At 37.9% G+C, this 16,684-nt stretch overlaps 1 protein-coding gene and 1 long non-coding RNA gene across 2 annotated transcripts in view; both read right to left on the bottom strand.

Moving 5' to 3' along the window:
* Positions 1-10,477, bottom strand: part of LOC127422581 (zinc finger protein 91-like) — a 95,620-nt gene extending 85,143 nt beyond the window's left edge. The window contains exons 1-3 of the mRNA XM_051666231.1: positions 9,955-10,477; positions 7,522-8,295; positions 1,594-2,367 (exon numbers count right to left, since the gene is read on the bottom strand). Of these exons, the coding sequence (XP_051522191.1) occupies positions 1,594-2,367; positions 7,522-8,295; positions 9,955-10,357 (1,951 nt within the window). The 5' untranslated portion in view covers positions 10,358-10,477. The remainder of the gene's footprint in view (positions 1-1,593; positions 2,368-7,521; positions 8,296-9,954) is intronic.
* Positions 10,478-10,493: 16 nt separating this feature from the next.
* Positions 10,494-15,119, bottom strand: LOC127422633 (uncharacterized). Its single transcript, XR_007894204.1, has 3 exons — positions 15,010-15,119; positions 12,571-12,845; positions 10,494-10,728 (listed from the first exon to the last, which is right to left on the bottom strand). It is a non-coding gene; the product is annotated as an uncharacterized LOC127422633 (long non-coding RNA).
* Positions 15,120-16,684: the final 1,565 nt, after the last annotated feature.

Here is a 16,684-nt window from a genome sequence, read left to right as displayed (position 1 = left end):
AGGGCTTCCTCTGGTCCAACGGTCAAGTGCCTTTGGCCTGCCAATTATCCTTGGGCCAAAGAAGGCCAACTAGAGATTGAGGCGGGGTCAATGTCAAGGCAGAGTTTCTCTGAATAAGGTCTCGCTTTCCACCAAGTAAAGACCAAAATAATCAAACAAATGGCAGCTTCAGTCTCCACTATGTTCAATTTGAGGGCTAGCTAGTCTCCAGAGTCTGATACCTCATCTTGAGCTTCCCTCATGCTTGTGAAATGGGCACGGAGTGTTTGACATTGGCACCAGGGCGTCATATTAAGGGCGGGTTTTAGGGCAATGGTGAGAATCCAGATCGATTTTGGTCTTGCGGCTCGTGGTTCGAGACCATTGGCCCAGGCTGACCAGTTGATAGCCCTGGCTCGCACTGGCCACGGCTAATGACCAATAAAGAAATCTTTAAAAAATCTAGTTAAAAACACTTGTATCAAGTTCGTAGATATGAAATATTTGTGTTCAATTTGGTTCCATAAAATAAAATGAATTATAACATTAACAAATATTTACTTTAAAAATATCATGTGATGTAACCATTACGTAAATGCCATTAAAAGTACTTTTCTTTGCATCTTGAATACGTCAGAGTTTACACTACTTAATCAATAATAAAAAATTAAAAAATTTTTCAAACATGTTTTTTTTTTAAGGTAAAAAAAAAAAATATATATATATATATTAACAAATTTCCAAAGTTTTTGAGTCAAGAATATCAAGCAAGTTTCTCATGGTTACACCAAACGACCGAAACAAAATGTGACCTTTAAAAAAAAAAAAAATCTAAATTGGGATATTTTTTTAAACTTAACTGGGGTCTTCTCTTTTTTATGGTTTTTGTCAACATAACATAATGGCATGTTGGTTTCACCACATGACTTTAATTTGGTGAGCAGAAGTTTTTCAAATATTATTCATTTTAAAACAATTGTTTCACTGCTTAATTTTTTTAAATAAATATTAATAAAATATTATTCTGCACCATTCGTGTAAAAAAAAAAAAAGATCAAGAAATGCAGCTTTTAATAAGACTTTTAATAATACAACTGTTTTGCCATTAATCTGAAGACTGTGTATCGCGGTACTACTGGTAGTAGCGCTTCTTTTCTCATTTTACATTTTTACTTAAGATTTGAGAATATAAACTGGCTAAAAAATCTTTTGACTTTACACACTTTAGTTTAGAATGGAATGCATTTTTGTTAGGTAGCCTATGTTTTTGTAGTAAACAATATAACATGGTGCTGTAATGTTTATTTGTCTTTGTGGCACCCTCTTGTACACTTAGGAAATAACATTGATTTAAAAATCTGGTAATTACTGATGTCTTGTAACTTTTCCCCCTAAATGAAATAATGTCTTAAAAATTCTAAAACAAGTTGAAGTTTGGTCATATTTAAGTATTTTTCAGCCCTTCTGACAGCCCTAATTTGTATGTGATCTTTGATGTGATAAAGGCCAATCCTGTGTTAATTTCTGTCATTTTTCAGTACTTATAAAGCTGACGTTTTGTTACATAAATGTTCCTCAGCAGTCAATAATGAAGAATCAAGAATGGACACCAACCTGTTTGTTCCTCAGTATTTTCATGTTTCATTCTGGATGGTTCTGGATCACTCATGTGTTCACTCTGGTGCCGTTTTAAGCGTGTGGCTGAAAGAAAAGTCTTACCACACTCAAGGCACACATGATCTTTTACACTGGTGTGTACTTTCTTGTGCTTTTTCAAGCTGGTAAGTCGTGAAAAACTCTTTCCACAAAGAGAACACATGTACGGCTTCTCATCTGTATGAATAACCCCATGTTTTTTTAGATCTGATGCTGTAGTAAAAGTTTTACCACACTGATCACAGTAAAATGGCTTTATTCCAGAGTGAGAGCGCAGATGATCACTGAGAACGCTGGCCCATTTGAAACTCTTTCCACACTGAGCACATGTGAAAGGCCTCTCTGCAGAGTGAATCCTCATGTGACTATTAAGTTCTCCTTTACCTGAGAAACTCTTTCCACACTGAGTGCATGTGTGTGGCTTCTCTCCAGTGTGAATCCTTACATGAACATTAAGGGTTATTTTTTGTGCAAAACTTTTTGCACAATGAGGGCAGGTGAACGGCTTCTCTCCCGTGTGAATTCTCATGTGATTATTAAAGTGTTCTCTGCGTTTGAAAATCTTTCCACACTGAGGGCAGGTCAATGAGTTTTCAGCTGCTGTTCTTCGAGTTCTTTTTTTAAAGGAATTGTTTTTAGTCTGTGAGCAACTGTTGGATTTTTCTTCATACTGATGTTTCTCAACCACTTCATTCAGCTCTTGATTTCCCCCTTTCACTTCTTCCATCAGGCCTAAAATGAACATTTTAAATAATAAAATAATAAAGAGGGCAAAATGTGATGGAAATAAAAATGATTAGCAGAAAGCAATAGACATCAACTATATATTTGCATTCGATTTTTTTATATGATATGATAATTTATCAGTATTGGGCTGAGCGATATATTGAATATTCAAGATATTATAGTGATGATTTTGCTGTCAGTATAAAATTATGCAATATAATGATTATTGTGATGATGTTAATGCACTTTTTATTTGGTCACTACGTTTCGTCAAGGGCATGTCATTAGATTAATTTAAATATGACAGAAATATATTTCTACTGTTTAAAAAAAATGTAATCCTCAAAAATAATAATTCAGTGTTATGTAACAATAATAAACTTGATTGGGACTAATAAAAATAATGAAAAATACTAGAATAATTATTAAATGGGGTACAATTTATTTTTTGTAAAAATAAATATATGTAAATAATGCTTATTATTTGGCAGCCTACTGTATTCTTGTATTTGTTCATATACAGTTGAAGTCAGAAGTTTACATCCATGTTAGCCAAATATATTTAAACTCAATTTTTCACAATTCCTGACATTTAATCATAGAAAACATTCCCTGTCTTAGGTCAGTTAGGATCACTACTTTATTTTAAGAATGTGAAACGTCAGAATAATAGTAGAGAGAATGATTTATTTCAGCTTTTATTTATTTCATCACATTCCCTGTGGGTCAGAAATTTACATACACTTTGTTAGTATTTGGTAGCATTGCCTTTAAATTGTTTAACTTGGGTCAAATGTTTTGGGTAGCCTTCCACAAGCTTCTCACAATAAGTTGCTGTAATTTCGGCCCATTCCTCCAGACAGAACTGGTGTAACTGAGTCAGTTTTGTAGGCCTCTTTGCTCGCACACGCTTTTCAGTTCTGCCCACAAATTTTCTATCGGATTGAGGTCAGGGCTTTGTGATGGCCACTCCAATACCTTGACTTTGTTGTCCTTAAGCCATTTTGCCACAAATTTGGAGGTATGTGTCATGACTCACTGTTGTTTTGCCTTGTGTTTTGCCCCTGTCATCTGTATCCCCGGACTAAATTCCCCATAATTCACTGCCCTCATCACAACCAGCTGTTCCCAATTGTTTTCACCTGTCTTCCATTACCTCATTTATCCTAATCCCCTGATGTCTGCTCTGTCTTTGTCAGTTGTTGTGTGTTTTCTCTAGTTATATACTGGTTTCTATGTTTGTTTTGTTTCTGAGTTCCTAGTCTTGCCTTGTTCTAGTGTTTACCCTGTTATTTTATTGATTTATTTCTTATTAAATTTGCTGCACCTAGATCCTGCTCTCGTGACCTCCTTCAAACGTTACAGAACAACTGACCACAAAAAATGGATCTAGCAGCTTCTCTTAGACAACTGTGCCAGGCAAATTTACCCATTAGGGAGTACTCACTTCACTTCTGCTCCATAGCCAGCCTCACGGGTTGGGAGGATTCCGACCTCAAATCCAGACTGGACCAATGTTTCACCAGTGGAGGGAATTGCCTGAAGAGAGTAACCTAACTTGGAGGGAATACATGAGGTTAACCCTTGAAACTCTAGCAGAGGATCCTCCTCTCCCTACCCCGATCCCGGCTTCTGAACCTCCCGCACCTGAGTCTGCTCCACGCCATGTCAAAGCCATGCCCGAGTCTGCTCCACGCCATGTCAAAGCCACGCCTGAGTCTGCTCCGCGCCATGTCACAGCCACGCCTGAGTCTGCTCCGCGCCATGTCACAGCCAAGTCTGAGTCTGCGCCACGCCATGTCACAGCCAAGCCTTCCGCGACACCTTGCTCCAAGCCTCCCGCGGCCCCTGTCTCCAAGTTGAATGATCTGCCACTGATGTCAGTGCATAGTGCAATGAAGACCCTACCTCACATGACCACAGAGATCATTTCCAAGTCTCTGCCCATGTTCACGACCACGGATGTCGTTCCCCAGTCTCTGCCCATGCCCACGACCATGGAGGTTGTTCCCGAGTCTCTGCCCATGCCCACGACCATGGAGATCGTTCCCATGTCTCTTCCCATGCACATGACCACGGAGGTCGTTCCTGAGTCTCTGCCCATGCACACGACCACGGAGGTCATCCCCGAGTCTCAGCCAGTGTTTACGACCACAGAGGTCGTTCCCGAGTCTCTTCCCATGCCCACGACCACGGAGGTCGTTCCCGAGTCTCTTCCCATGCACACGACCACGGAGATCGTTTCCGAGTCTCTGTCGATGTTCACGACCACGGAGGTCGTTCCCGAGTCTCTGCCCATGCCCATGACCACGGAGGTCGTTCCCGAGTCTCTGCCAGTGTTCACGACCACAGAGGTCGTCCCCGAGTCTCTGCACATGCACACGACCATGGAGGTCGTCCCCGAGTCTCAGCCAGTGTTTACGACCACAGAGGTTGTTTCCCAGTCATCCAGGACTCTTTGTCTCAAGCCTCCCACGGCTCCGCCCGCCACGGCTTCACCCCTCGAGCCTCCCACGGCTCCGCCTCCCACGGCTCCGCCCCTCAAGCCTCCCACGGCTACGCCTGCCACGACTTCGCCCCTTGAGCCTCCTAAGGCACCGCCTTCCACGGCTCCGCCCTCAGAGTCTTCCACGGCTCCAGTCTCTAGTCTGTGGTCGCCACCCAGGCCTCCTGACCCTGTTTCAGCCCTGTGGCCGCCAACCAGGCCTCCTTATCCAGTCTCTACCCTGAGGTGGTTTCCTGGGTCTCCTGGCCGTCCGCCTGATCTGCTCTGGTCTTCTGGGTCTCCTGGCCGTCCGCCTGATCTGCTCTGGTCTTCTTGGTCTCCTGGCCGTCCGCCTGATCTGCTCTGGTCTTCTGGGTCTCCTGGCCGTCCGCCTGCCTTCCGCCTGATCTGCTCTGGCCTCTTGGGTCTCCGGCTCCATCTTGGCCATGCCTCCCTTACCAGCCTTCCTTGGGCGTCAGGAGCCGCCCATTGGGGGGGTGGGGGCGGTTATGTCATGATTCACTGTTGTTTTGCCTTGTGTTTTTCCCGTCATCTGTTTCCCCAGACTACATTCCCCATAATTCACTGCCCTCATCACTACCAGCTGTTGCCAATTGTTTTCACCTGTCTTCCATTACCTCATTTATCCGTGTGTATATAATCTCCTGATGTCTGCTCTGTCTTTGTCAGTTGCTGTGTGTTTAGTTATATACCGGTTTCTATATTTGTTTTGTTTCCGAGTTCCTAGTCTTGCCTTGTTCTTGTGTTTACCCTGTTATTTTATTGATTTATTTCTTATTAAACTTGCTGCACCTAGATCCTGCTCTTGTGACCTCATGTTACAGTATGCTTGGGGTCATTGTCCATTTGGAAGACCTATTTGCGACCAAGCTTTAACTTCCTGGCTGATGTCTTGATATGTTGCTTCAATATATCCACATAATTTTCCTTCCTCATGATTCCATCTATTTTGTGAAGTGCACTAGTACCTCCTGCAGCAAAGCACCCCCACAAAATGATGCTGCCACCCCCATGCTTCATGGTTGGGGTGGTTTTCTTCGGCTTGCAAGCCTCAACCTTTTTCCTCCAAACATAACAATAGTCATTATGGCCAAACAGTTCAACTTTTGTTTCATTAGACCAGAGGACATTTCTCCAAATAGTAAGATCATTGTCCCCATGTGCACTTGCAAACTGTAGTCTGGCTTTTTTATGGTGGTTTTGGAGCAGTGGCTTCTTCCTTGCTGAGCAGCCTTTCAGTTTATTTCGATATAGGACTAATTTTACTGTGGATATAGATACTTCTCTACCTGTTTCCTCCAGCATCTTCACAAGGTCCTTTGCTGTTGTTCTGGGATTGATTTGCACTTTTTCGCACCAAGCTACGTTCATCTCTAGGAGACAGAATGCGTCTCCTTCCTGAGCGGTATGATGGCTGCGTGGTCTCATGGCGTTCATACTTGCGTACTATTGTTTGTATAGATGAAAGTGGTACCTTCAGGCATTTGGAAATTGCTCCCAAAGATGAACCAGACTTGTGGAGGTCAACAATTATTTTTCTGAGGTCTTGGCTGATTTCTTTTGATTTTCCCATGTCAAGCAAAGAGGCACTGAGTTTGAAGGTAGGCCTTAAAATACATCCACAGGTATACCTCCAATTCAGTACACCTCCAATCAGAAGCTAATTGGCTAATTGTCTAAAGGCTTGACATCCTTTTCTGGAATTTTCCAAGCTGCTTAAAGGCACAGTTAATTTAGTGTATGTAAACTTCTGACCCACTGGAATTGTGATATAGTCACTTAAAAGTGAAACAATTTGTCTGTAAACAATTGTTGGAAAAATTATGTGTCATGCACAAAGTAGATGTCCTAAACGAATTGCTAAAACTATAGTTTGCTAATATGAAATCTGTGGAGTGGTTAAAAACTAGTTTTAATGACTTCAGCCTAAGTATATGTAAACTTCTGACTTCAACTGTAAATTAAAAATGATTTTTAACACTTTTTTGTTAATTTATTGAAAAACTGTGGAAAACATGCATTAATTATTTGTAACTACTTTATTTCATGCATTAAATATTTAAAATCTACTTGACTATAGTGGCTGTTAGGCTAAAATTATGGTTCCTCTGATTTAAAACAAATACATAAAAATTATTTTATTCCATGTCAGAGCAAATACATGGGTCACTGACAAATAAGTTTGTCTGATGTGATAAAAATTAGAAATATTTTTAAATCTAGTTTAGAGCACATGTGTCAAGTTCGTAGAAATGTAATCTTTGTGTCCATGTTGGTTTCAATTTTTTTTTTTAAAACATATATCGAATTTTCTTAAAAAAAAACAAAACAAATTTAATGACTTTAAAAATGTCTCATGGTGTAACCGTCAATGCTTAAAATAATTATTTTAAGATTTACGCATTTCAATTTCATAATAAAATTCCATCAAATTTGATTAAGTAACCAACGAAAATAAAAATACATATTTTTAGATTGATTGATTTAATTTTATTAAACATTCCACAATTCAATTATATTTTTTTTAGGAAATAATAAAATACATTTGTAGCTATAATCGCCCAGCCCTTAAAATCAGTACTTATAAAGCTGAAGTTTTGTTAAATGAATGTTACTCAGCAGTCAATAATGAAGAATCAAGAATGGACACCAACCTCTTTGTTCCTCAGTATCTTCATGTTTCATTCTGGATGGTTCTGGATCACTCATGTGTTCACTCTGGTGCTGTTTTAAGCATGTGTCTGAAAGAAAAGTCTTATCACACTCAAGGCACACATGATCTCTTACACTGGTGTGTATTTTCTTGTGCCGTTTCAAGCTGATCAGCCATGAAAAACTCTTTCCACAAAGAGAACACATGTAAGGCTTCTCATCTGTATGAATAACACCATGTTTTTTTAGATTTGATGCTGTAGTAAAAGTTTTACCACACTGATCACAATAAAATGGCTTGATTCCAGAGTGAGAGCGCAGATGAACATTGAGATCGTTGGCCCATTTGAAACTCTTTCCACACTGAGCACATGTGAAAGGCCTCTCTGCAGAGTGAATCCTCATGTGACTATTAAGTTCTCCTTTACCTGAGAAACTCTTTCCACACTGAGTGCATGTGTGTGGCTTCTCTCCAGTGTGAATCCTTACATGAACATTAAGGGTTATTTTTTGTGTGAAACTTTTTGCACAATGAGGGCAGGTGAACGGCTTTTCTCCCGTGTGAATTCTCATGTGATTATTAAAGTGTTCTCTACGTTTGAAAATCTTTCCACACTGAGGGCAGGTCAATGAGTTTTCGGCTGCTGTTCTTCGAGTTCTTTTTTTTAAGGAATTGTTTTTAGTCTGTGAGCAACTGTTGGATTTTTCTTCATACTGATGTTTCTCAACCACTTCATTCAGCTCTTGATTTCCCCCTTTCACTTCTTCCATCAGGCCTAAAATGAACATTTTTAAATAATAAAATAATAAAGAGGGCAAAATGTGATGGAAATAAAAATGATTAGTAGAAAGCAATAGACATCAACTATATATTTGCATTCGATTTTTTTATATGATATGATCATTTATCAGTATTGGGCTGAGTGATATATTGAATATTCAAGATATTATAGTGATGATTTTGCTGCCAATATAAAATTATGCAATATAATGAATATTGTGATGATTTTAATGCACTTTTTATTTGGTCACTACGTTTCGTCAAGGGCATGTCATTAGATTAATTTAAATACGACAGAAATATATTTCTACTGTCTAAAAAAAATCTAATCCTCAAAATAAAAATTATAATTTAGTATTATATAACAATAATAAACTTGATTGGGCACAAAAATAATAATTCATAATAATTAATAATAGAATAATTTGCTTTTTTGTAAAAATAAATATATGTATGTAAATAATGGGGTTTTTTTTGGCGGCCTACTGTATACTTGTATTGGTGCATATAAATAAAAATTATTTTTAAAACTTGTGTGTTAATTTATTGAAAAACTGTGGAAAACATGCCTTAATTTTTTGTAACTAGATTTCTTATTTCATGCATTAAACATTTTTAATCTACAGTGGCTTTTAGGTTGAAATGATGGTTCCGCTGATTTAATTATATATATATATATTATTATTATTATTTTATTATTATTATTCCATGTCAGAGCACTTACATGGTTGTCCATCATGATAAAATTTAGAAATCTTTAAAAAAAAATCTAGTTTAAAGCACATGTGTCAAGTTTGTAGATATGTAATCTTTGTGTCCATGTTGGTTTCAAAAAATTTTGAAAAACATTGAGCATTTTCTACAAAAAAAATAAATAAAAGAATGAAGTCAACACTCAAAACAAAATTTAAGATTTACACATTTTAATTTCATAAAAATATTCCATCAAATTTTATTAAGTATTCTTTAACCAAATAAAAAATATATATATATTTATTTTTTTATTTATTGATTTAATTTTGTTAAACATTACACAATTCATTTTGATGGAATCTAATCATGAAATTTAAATACGTAAATCATAAAAACAGGCAAAAACATTTGAGTAAAGTTAAAGGTATTAAAATAATTTACTTGCACCTTGAATACATAAGTGTATGCAACATAATCATTCATTTAAAAAAAAGTTTTCAAATATATTTAAGTTTTTTTTTTGTGTGTTTTTTTTACATATATAATGAACTTTTGAGTCACAAATATCAATACGTTTTCTCAATATTACACCACATGACCTGACCAAGATGTGCCTTTTCATAAAAATATCATAATATCTGATATTTAATTATATGACCAATTTATTTTATTAAACTTCTCACACATTTTTGAAGGTCTAAAGGGTCATCTCTGTTTTATGTTTTTTGTCACATGACAACAAAATGGCTACCTACTACAAGTTGGTTACACCACATGACTTTGATTTGGTGGATCATAATCATATTTATTTATTTTTTTTATTGTTTCACTACTTATAATAATAAAATACATTTAGTAGCTATATCGCCCAGCCCTATTAATCAGTGCTTATAACACTGACATTTTGTTACATTAATGTTCCTCAGCAGTCAATAATTAAGAATCAAGAATGGACACCAACCTCTTTGTTCCTCAGTATCTTCATGTTTCATTCTGGATGGTTCTGGATCACTCATGTGTTCACTCTGGTGCCGTTTTAAGCATGTGGCTGAAAGAAAAGTCTTACCACACTCAAGGCACACATGATCTTTTAGACTGGTGTGTATTTTCTGGTGCCGTTTCAAGCTGATCAGCCATGAAAAACTCTTTCCACAAAGAGAACACATGTAAGGCTTCTCATTTGTATGGATAATCACATGTTTTTTTAGATTTGATGCTGAAGTAAAAGTTTTACCACACTGATCACAGTAAAATGGCTTGATTCCAGAGTGAGAGCGCAGATGAACATTGAGATCGTTGGCCCATTTGAAACTCTTTCCACACTGAGCACATGTGAAAGGCCTCTCTGCAGAGTGAATCCTCATGTGACTATTAAGTTCTCCTTTACCTGAGAAACTCTTTCCACACTGAGTGCATGTGTGTGGCTTCTCTCCAGTGTGAATCCTTACATGAACATTAAGGTTTTCTTTTTGTGCAAAACCTTTCGCACAATGAGGGCAGGTGAACGGCTTCTCTCCAGTGTGAATTCTCATGTGATTATTAAAGTGTTCTCTACGTTTGAAAATCTTTCCACACTGAGGGCAGGTCAATGAGTTTTCAGCTGCTGGTCGTCGAGTTCTTTTTTTAAAGGAATTGTTTTCAGTCTGTGAGCAACTGTTGGATTTTTCTTCATACTGATGTTTCTCCTCCACTTCATTCAGCTCTTGATTTCCCCTTTTCACTTCTTCCATCAGGCCTAAAATGAACATTAAATAATAGCAAATTCATTTAAAGAGGGAAAAACATGAAGGAGATACAGTTGAAGTCAGAAGTTTACATACACTTAGGTTTAAGTCATTAAAACTAATTTATTAACCACTCCACAAATGTAATATTAGCAAACTATAGTTTTGGCAAGTCGTTTAGGACATCTACTTTGTGCATGACACAAATAATTTTCCCAACAATTGTTTACAGACAGACTGTTTCACTTTTAAGTGACTATATCACAATTCCAGTGGGTCAGAAGTTTACATACACTAAGTTAACTGTGCCTTTAAACAGCTTGGAAAATTCCAGAAGATGATGTCAAGCCTTTAGAAAATTATCCAATTAGCTTCTGATAGGAGGTGTACTGAATTGGAGGTATACCTGTGGATGTATTTTAAGGCCTACCTTCAAACTCAGTGCCTCTTTGCTTGACATCATGGGAAAATCAAAAGAAATCTGCCAAGACCTCAGAAAAAAAAATTGTGGACCTCCACAAGTCTGGTTCATCCTTGGATGCAATTTCCAAATGCCTGAAGGTATCACATTCACCTATACAAACAATAGTATGCAGGTATAAACACCATGGTACCACACAGCCATCATACCGCTCAGGAAGAGACACATTCTGTCTCCTAGAGATGAGCGTAGTTTCGTGTGAAAAGTGCAAATCAATCCTAGAACAACAGCAAAGGACCTTTTGAAGATGCTGGGGAAAACAGGTAGAGAAGTATCTATATCCACAGTAAAATTTGTTCTATATCGACATAACCTGAAAGGCTGCTCAGCAAGGAAGAAGCCACTGCTCCAAAACCACCATAAAAAAGCCAGATTACAGTTTGCAAGTGCACATGAGGACAAAGATCTTACTTTTTGTTGAAATGTCCTCTAGTCTAATGAAACAAAAATTTAACTGTTTGGCCATAATGACCATCAGTATGTTTGGAGGAAAAAGGGTGAGGCTTGCAAGCCGAAGAACACCATCCCAACCGTGAAGCATGGGGGTGGCAGCATCATGTTGTGGGGGTGCTTTGCTGCAGGAGGGACTGGTGCACTTCACAAAATAGATGGCATCATGAGGAAGGAAAATTATGTGGATATATTGAAGCAACATCTCAAGACATCAGCCAGGAAGTTAAAGCTCGTCACAAATAGGTCTTCCAAATGGTCAATGACCCCAAGCATACCTCCAAAGTTGTGGCAAAATTGCTTAAGGACAACAAAGTCAAGGTATTGGAGTGGCCATCACAAAGCCCTGACCTCAATCCGATAGACCATTTGTGGGAGGAACTGAAAAAGCATGTGCGAGCAATGAGGCCTACAAACCTGACTCAGTTACACCAGTTCTGTCTGGAGGAATGGGCCAAAATTCCAGCAACATATTGTGGGAAGCTTCTAGAAGGCTACCCAAAACATTTGACCCAAGTTAAACAATTTAAAGGCAATGCTACCAAATACTAACAAAGTGTATGTAAACTTCTGACCCACTGGGAATGTGATGAAAGAAATAAAAGCTGAAATAAATCATTCTCTCAACTATTATTCTGACAATTCACATTCTTAAAATAAAGTAGTGATCCTAACTGACCTAAGACAGGGAATGTTTTCTACAATTAAATGTCAGGAATTGGTAAAAAAAAAACTGAGTTTAAATGTATCTGGCTAAGGTGCAAGTAAACTTCTGACTTCAGCTGTACGTGTGAATAGTAGAAAGCATCAGACCCTTATGATGGGATAAAAGTTTTTTTGTGTGAATCTCTATGTTTATCAGTACGTATAAAGCTGAAGCTGTTACATTAATGTTCCTCAACAATCAAGAATGGACACCAACCTCTTTGTTTCTCAGTATCTTCATGTTTCATTCTGCATGATTCTTCATCACTCATGTCCTCACTTTCCTCTTTAACAAACTCCATTTTTTCCATAATATATATATATATATATGTCACATTTCAGTTGTTACACCTGGAGTTCTTCCTGCTGGTCTGAAGCACTTCTTCTCTTGTAGGATGATGGGAATATTCACAGTATTTATTGGTGAATTGTTGTGGGAGTGGCTTCAATGAAGGTCTGACATATGGAGTTGCTCGAAAATTAATGAAATACCTAAATGAAAGGAAATAGGAAATACAATTATTAAAAGTACTATATAGAGAGAGTGAGAGAGTTCAGGCTATTTCCCTGACTTCTGGAGCCAAGGACTTATTACCACAATTCATAAGAGTGGAGACAAATTGGACCCTAATAATTTCAGAGGCATTTGTGTGAGCAGTAATCTCGGGAAGTTATTTAGTAGTATTTTAAATAATAGAATTCTAAACTTCCTTAACAAACACAGTGTCCTGAGCAAAAGTCAGATTGGCTTCTTTCCAAACCATAGAACTACGGACCACATTTACACCCTACAAACCCTAATCAATAAACACGTAAACCAGACCAAAAAAGGGAAAATATTTGCATGCTTTGTTGATTTCAAAAAATTATTTGATTCTATTTGGCATGACAGACTATATTACAAATTGTTACAAAGTGGTGTAGGAGGTAAAGTTTAAGACATCATAAAATCAATGTATTCGGACAACAAATGTGCAATAAGAATTGGCAACAAACAAACAGAGTTCTTCACCCAGAAGAGAAGAGTGCGGCAGGGCAGAGTCCAACACTGTTCAACATTTACATTAATGAATTAGTGGTGCAGTTGAACAGTCTACAGCCCCTGGACTCACTCTGCAAGACAAAGACATCAAGTTTTTGCTCTATGCAGATGACCTGGTGCTGCTGTCACCCACCCCACAGGGACTACAGCAACATCTGGACCTGCTGGAGAACTACTGCCAGAACTGGGCCCTGGCAGAAAACCTCAAAAAGACAAACATTATGGTCTTTCAGAAAAAGCCCAGATGTCAGGAACACAGATACCAGTTCTCTCTAGGCAGCACCACCCTAGGGCACACGATGCAGTATACTTACCTTGGCCTGATTATCACTGCATCAGGGAGTTTCAGTAAGGCAGTGAATGCACTTATAGAAAAAGCTTGAAGAGCTTTATACGCTATTAAGAAAAAAGTTCTATAATATTGAATTACCAATTCCAGTCTGGTGTAAGATCTTTGATAGTGTTATACAACCCATAGTGCTGTATGGAGTGAGGTATGGGGTCCACTCAGTGATCAGAACTACACTAGATGGGACTAACATCCAACAGAAGCCCTACACACAGAATTCTGCAAATTTATTTTGAAATTACAAAGGAAAACACCCAATAATGCATGTAGGACAGAATTAGGACGATTCCCATTGATTATTAACACACACACAAAATATCTCTACATTTTTGGATGCATTTAAAATCATTTCCCACAAAACCGCTACATTATGAAGCGCTACAAACCCAAGAACTGAACCCAGGAAAAAGTCCCCTCTGTCAGCTGGTTCTGAGACTCACTAACCAAGTACAGGCTCAGTGAGCACAGTCTAGCCATCGAGAGAGGCAGACACAGAAAAACACGGTTACCCAGAGAAGAAAGAGTATGTGCTCACTGTACGACAGGTGAGATCGAGAGGTGCACTTTCTACTTCACTGCCCAAAATTTAAAGAAACAGGGGACATTTATATGGATACATTTACAAACAGCACAAACAACTTTACAACCACGACAGAACAAGAAAAAAATCAAAACAATACTTGGAGAGGGACACACAGCAGCAATGGCTGCAAGATATGTTTTAACGTGCCACAGCCTGAGAGACAGTGGGTGAATATGTTTTATGTATATTACCCCAGTATGTCACCCAACTGTTCACCACATTGATCCTCAGTACATGTATGTGTGTGAATATCCTGTATGTGTATACAGTGTGTAAACATGTTTGTGATCTTCAGTTTTATGTCAACACTGTGATCTTCTGCCGTTCAGGAATTTTATAATTTGTTATGTTGTTTAACATTCGTTAAATTATTGATTAATGTTTTATTTTAATTTTTTTACATACAACCCCTGCTTTGGCAATATTGTATTATTCACAGTCATGACAATAAAGCCATTTTCACATTGAGAGAGAGAGAGAGAGAGAGAGAGAGAGAAGCATCCTCAATAAACAATAACTGAAAAGAGAACAGATTACAATAGTAAATAACTGATGAATGGATTGACGTGAATGTAAACAACAGAGAGCAACGAACACAAACAGACTTTTGTCCAGCTCCGTTAAGCATCAATCTGATTAAATTCACCATTAGATGTTAGTTCAAAGTGTTTATGGGGTTTACCTGTTGTATTTATTATCTCTTTTCTCTTGTGGACTCTTTTTTTGGATGTAAAACGCTTTGGATGGTTGCGCTCTCACAACTCAAGCCATTCGTGGCCATGATGCTGCTGCAAACACACTTTCCTCTGTCGTAAAAATAATGAGCTTGTCCTTCCTCCAGGGGGCGCCACATTTGCCTGCGATAGGCCCGTCCTACTCTGCGTTGAGAAAAGTAACAGACACTAAACTACTGTGAATGGTTCATCCTACTCTGCGTTGAGAAAAGTAACAGGCACCTAACGACTGTCGGTGAGTAAACGAGCAACAATGGCAACGATCACACTTTAGGTTCTGTGAGTTCTTAGGAAACATGACTCTTAAAATATATGTGTTTCACACTCTCACTAGTCTGTTTAATTTGTGTACTTATAATGCCAGAGAGTATTTAGCAGAGATGGGCCACTTCTATTAAAATGAATGGGAGAAATTGGAACGCCCAACAATCAACGGACGTAGAAAAAAGTCCCGCCTTACATATAAAAGAGCCAATCACCTTTTAGATTCAGACATCGCCTGTCAATCAACTCGACAATGCGCGTGCGCATTAGCTATGCAAGCCGAGAAAATAGCTTTTTTCTTTCTTTTTTTTTTTTTTTATTTATTTTTTTTTTTTTGCGTAATTAGAGGTAAAGAAGCACAATTTATGATACCAGTGTTGTCAGATGTTACTGCTGATTGTAAATATGTGCTTTGATCGTAATCTTGACCAACCGTTTAGGTAATTTCGGTATTTTGCCAAAGATAACAGACAGTGGACTGACTTGCTAGAGAGACTTTGAGAATGCCCACCAGTCAATGAACATACATCACAAGATAAATCTCTCTCTTTTTAAAAAAAATCTGAACCAACAAATGTAATTTCAAATTATTTGTTAACTGATGGCTGTTGTTGTATGTGGTTGAAATTGCATTGTAAACATTTTTCAGGTAGCATGGTAGACTCCTTCAAATGCAAATTTTATAGGTACAGTAAGCGCCTACAAAGAAACCTACACAGAAATTTTAAACTGAATTGGTTTTCATAATGGTCCCTGTGGGTCTCTACTGGTAATGTCTTGGCTTCTATTGGTGATGTCCTTAAGGACCAATACTAGGGTGACCATTTAGGGGGCGCGGGGGGCAGATTGGGGTGTAATAGGGTTCAAAACAGTGTTACTATGAATGCAAACTTTAATACAGTGACAAAGACACTCTATTAGCATAACATAAATATATATATATATACATATATAAAACATTTCCAACATTCTTTTGAATGTCCATGTACTAAAATAAAATATTTGATGCCATGAGTGTACCTTCATTTACTATTACTATTATTTTGAATGGCCATGGAAAATGAAGCAATGTGATAACAATTTTACCTGGTCGCAAAAAGTAGTTAATTTACCTGAGGAACTTTCACCTTTTGCTGACCCTTTATGCTTCGCAGAGCTAATATGTGCTTCTAAATCACTTGCACCTTTATTAGCAACTGACAGATAAGTGCCAGCTTTACATGTCATACATTCTGCTTCCCACGGATCTCGACCTGGACGAAAGCATGGGAATTTTTTGTTCAAATCTTCTGTAAATTTGCACTTTTGTTTGGGCATTGTTTCCACTCAGCTGTCATTTGTTGCTGCTGTCAAGGAACT

The sequence above is a fragment of the Myxocyprinus asiaticus genome, chromosome 31 (assembly GCF_019703515.2).
Source record: "Myxocyprinus asiaticus isolate MX2 ecotype Aquarium Trade chromosome 31, UBuf_Myxa_2, whole genome shotgun sequence".
NCBI lineage: Eukaryota > Metazoa > Chordata > Actinopteri > Cypriniformes > Catostomidae > Myxocyprinus > Myxocyprinus asiaticus.
Note: the sequence above shows the minus strand (reverse complement) of the source record. Positions and strands in the feature narration are given on the sequence as shown.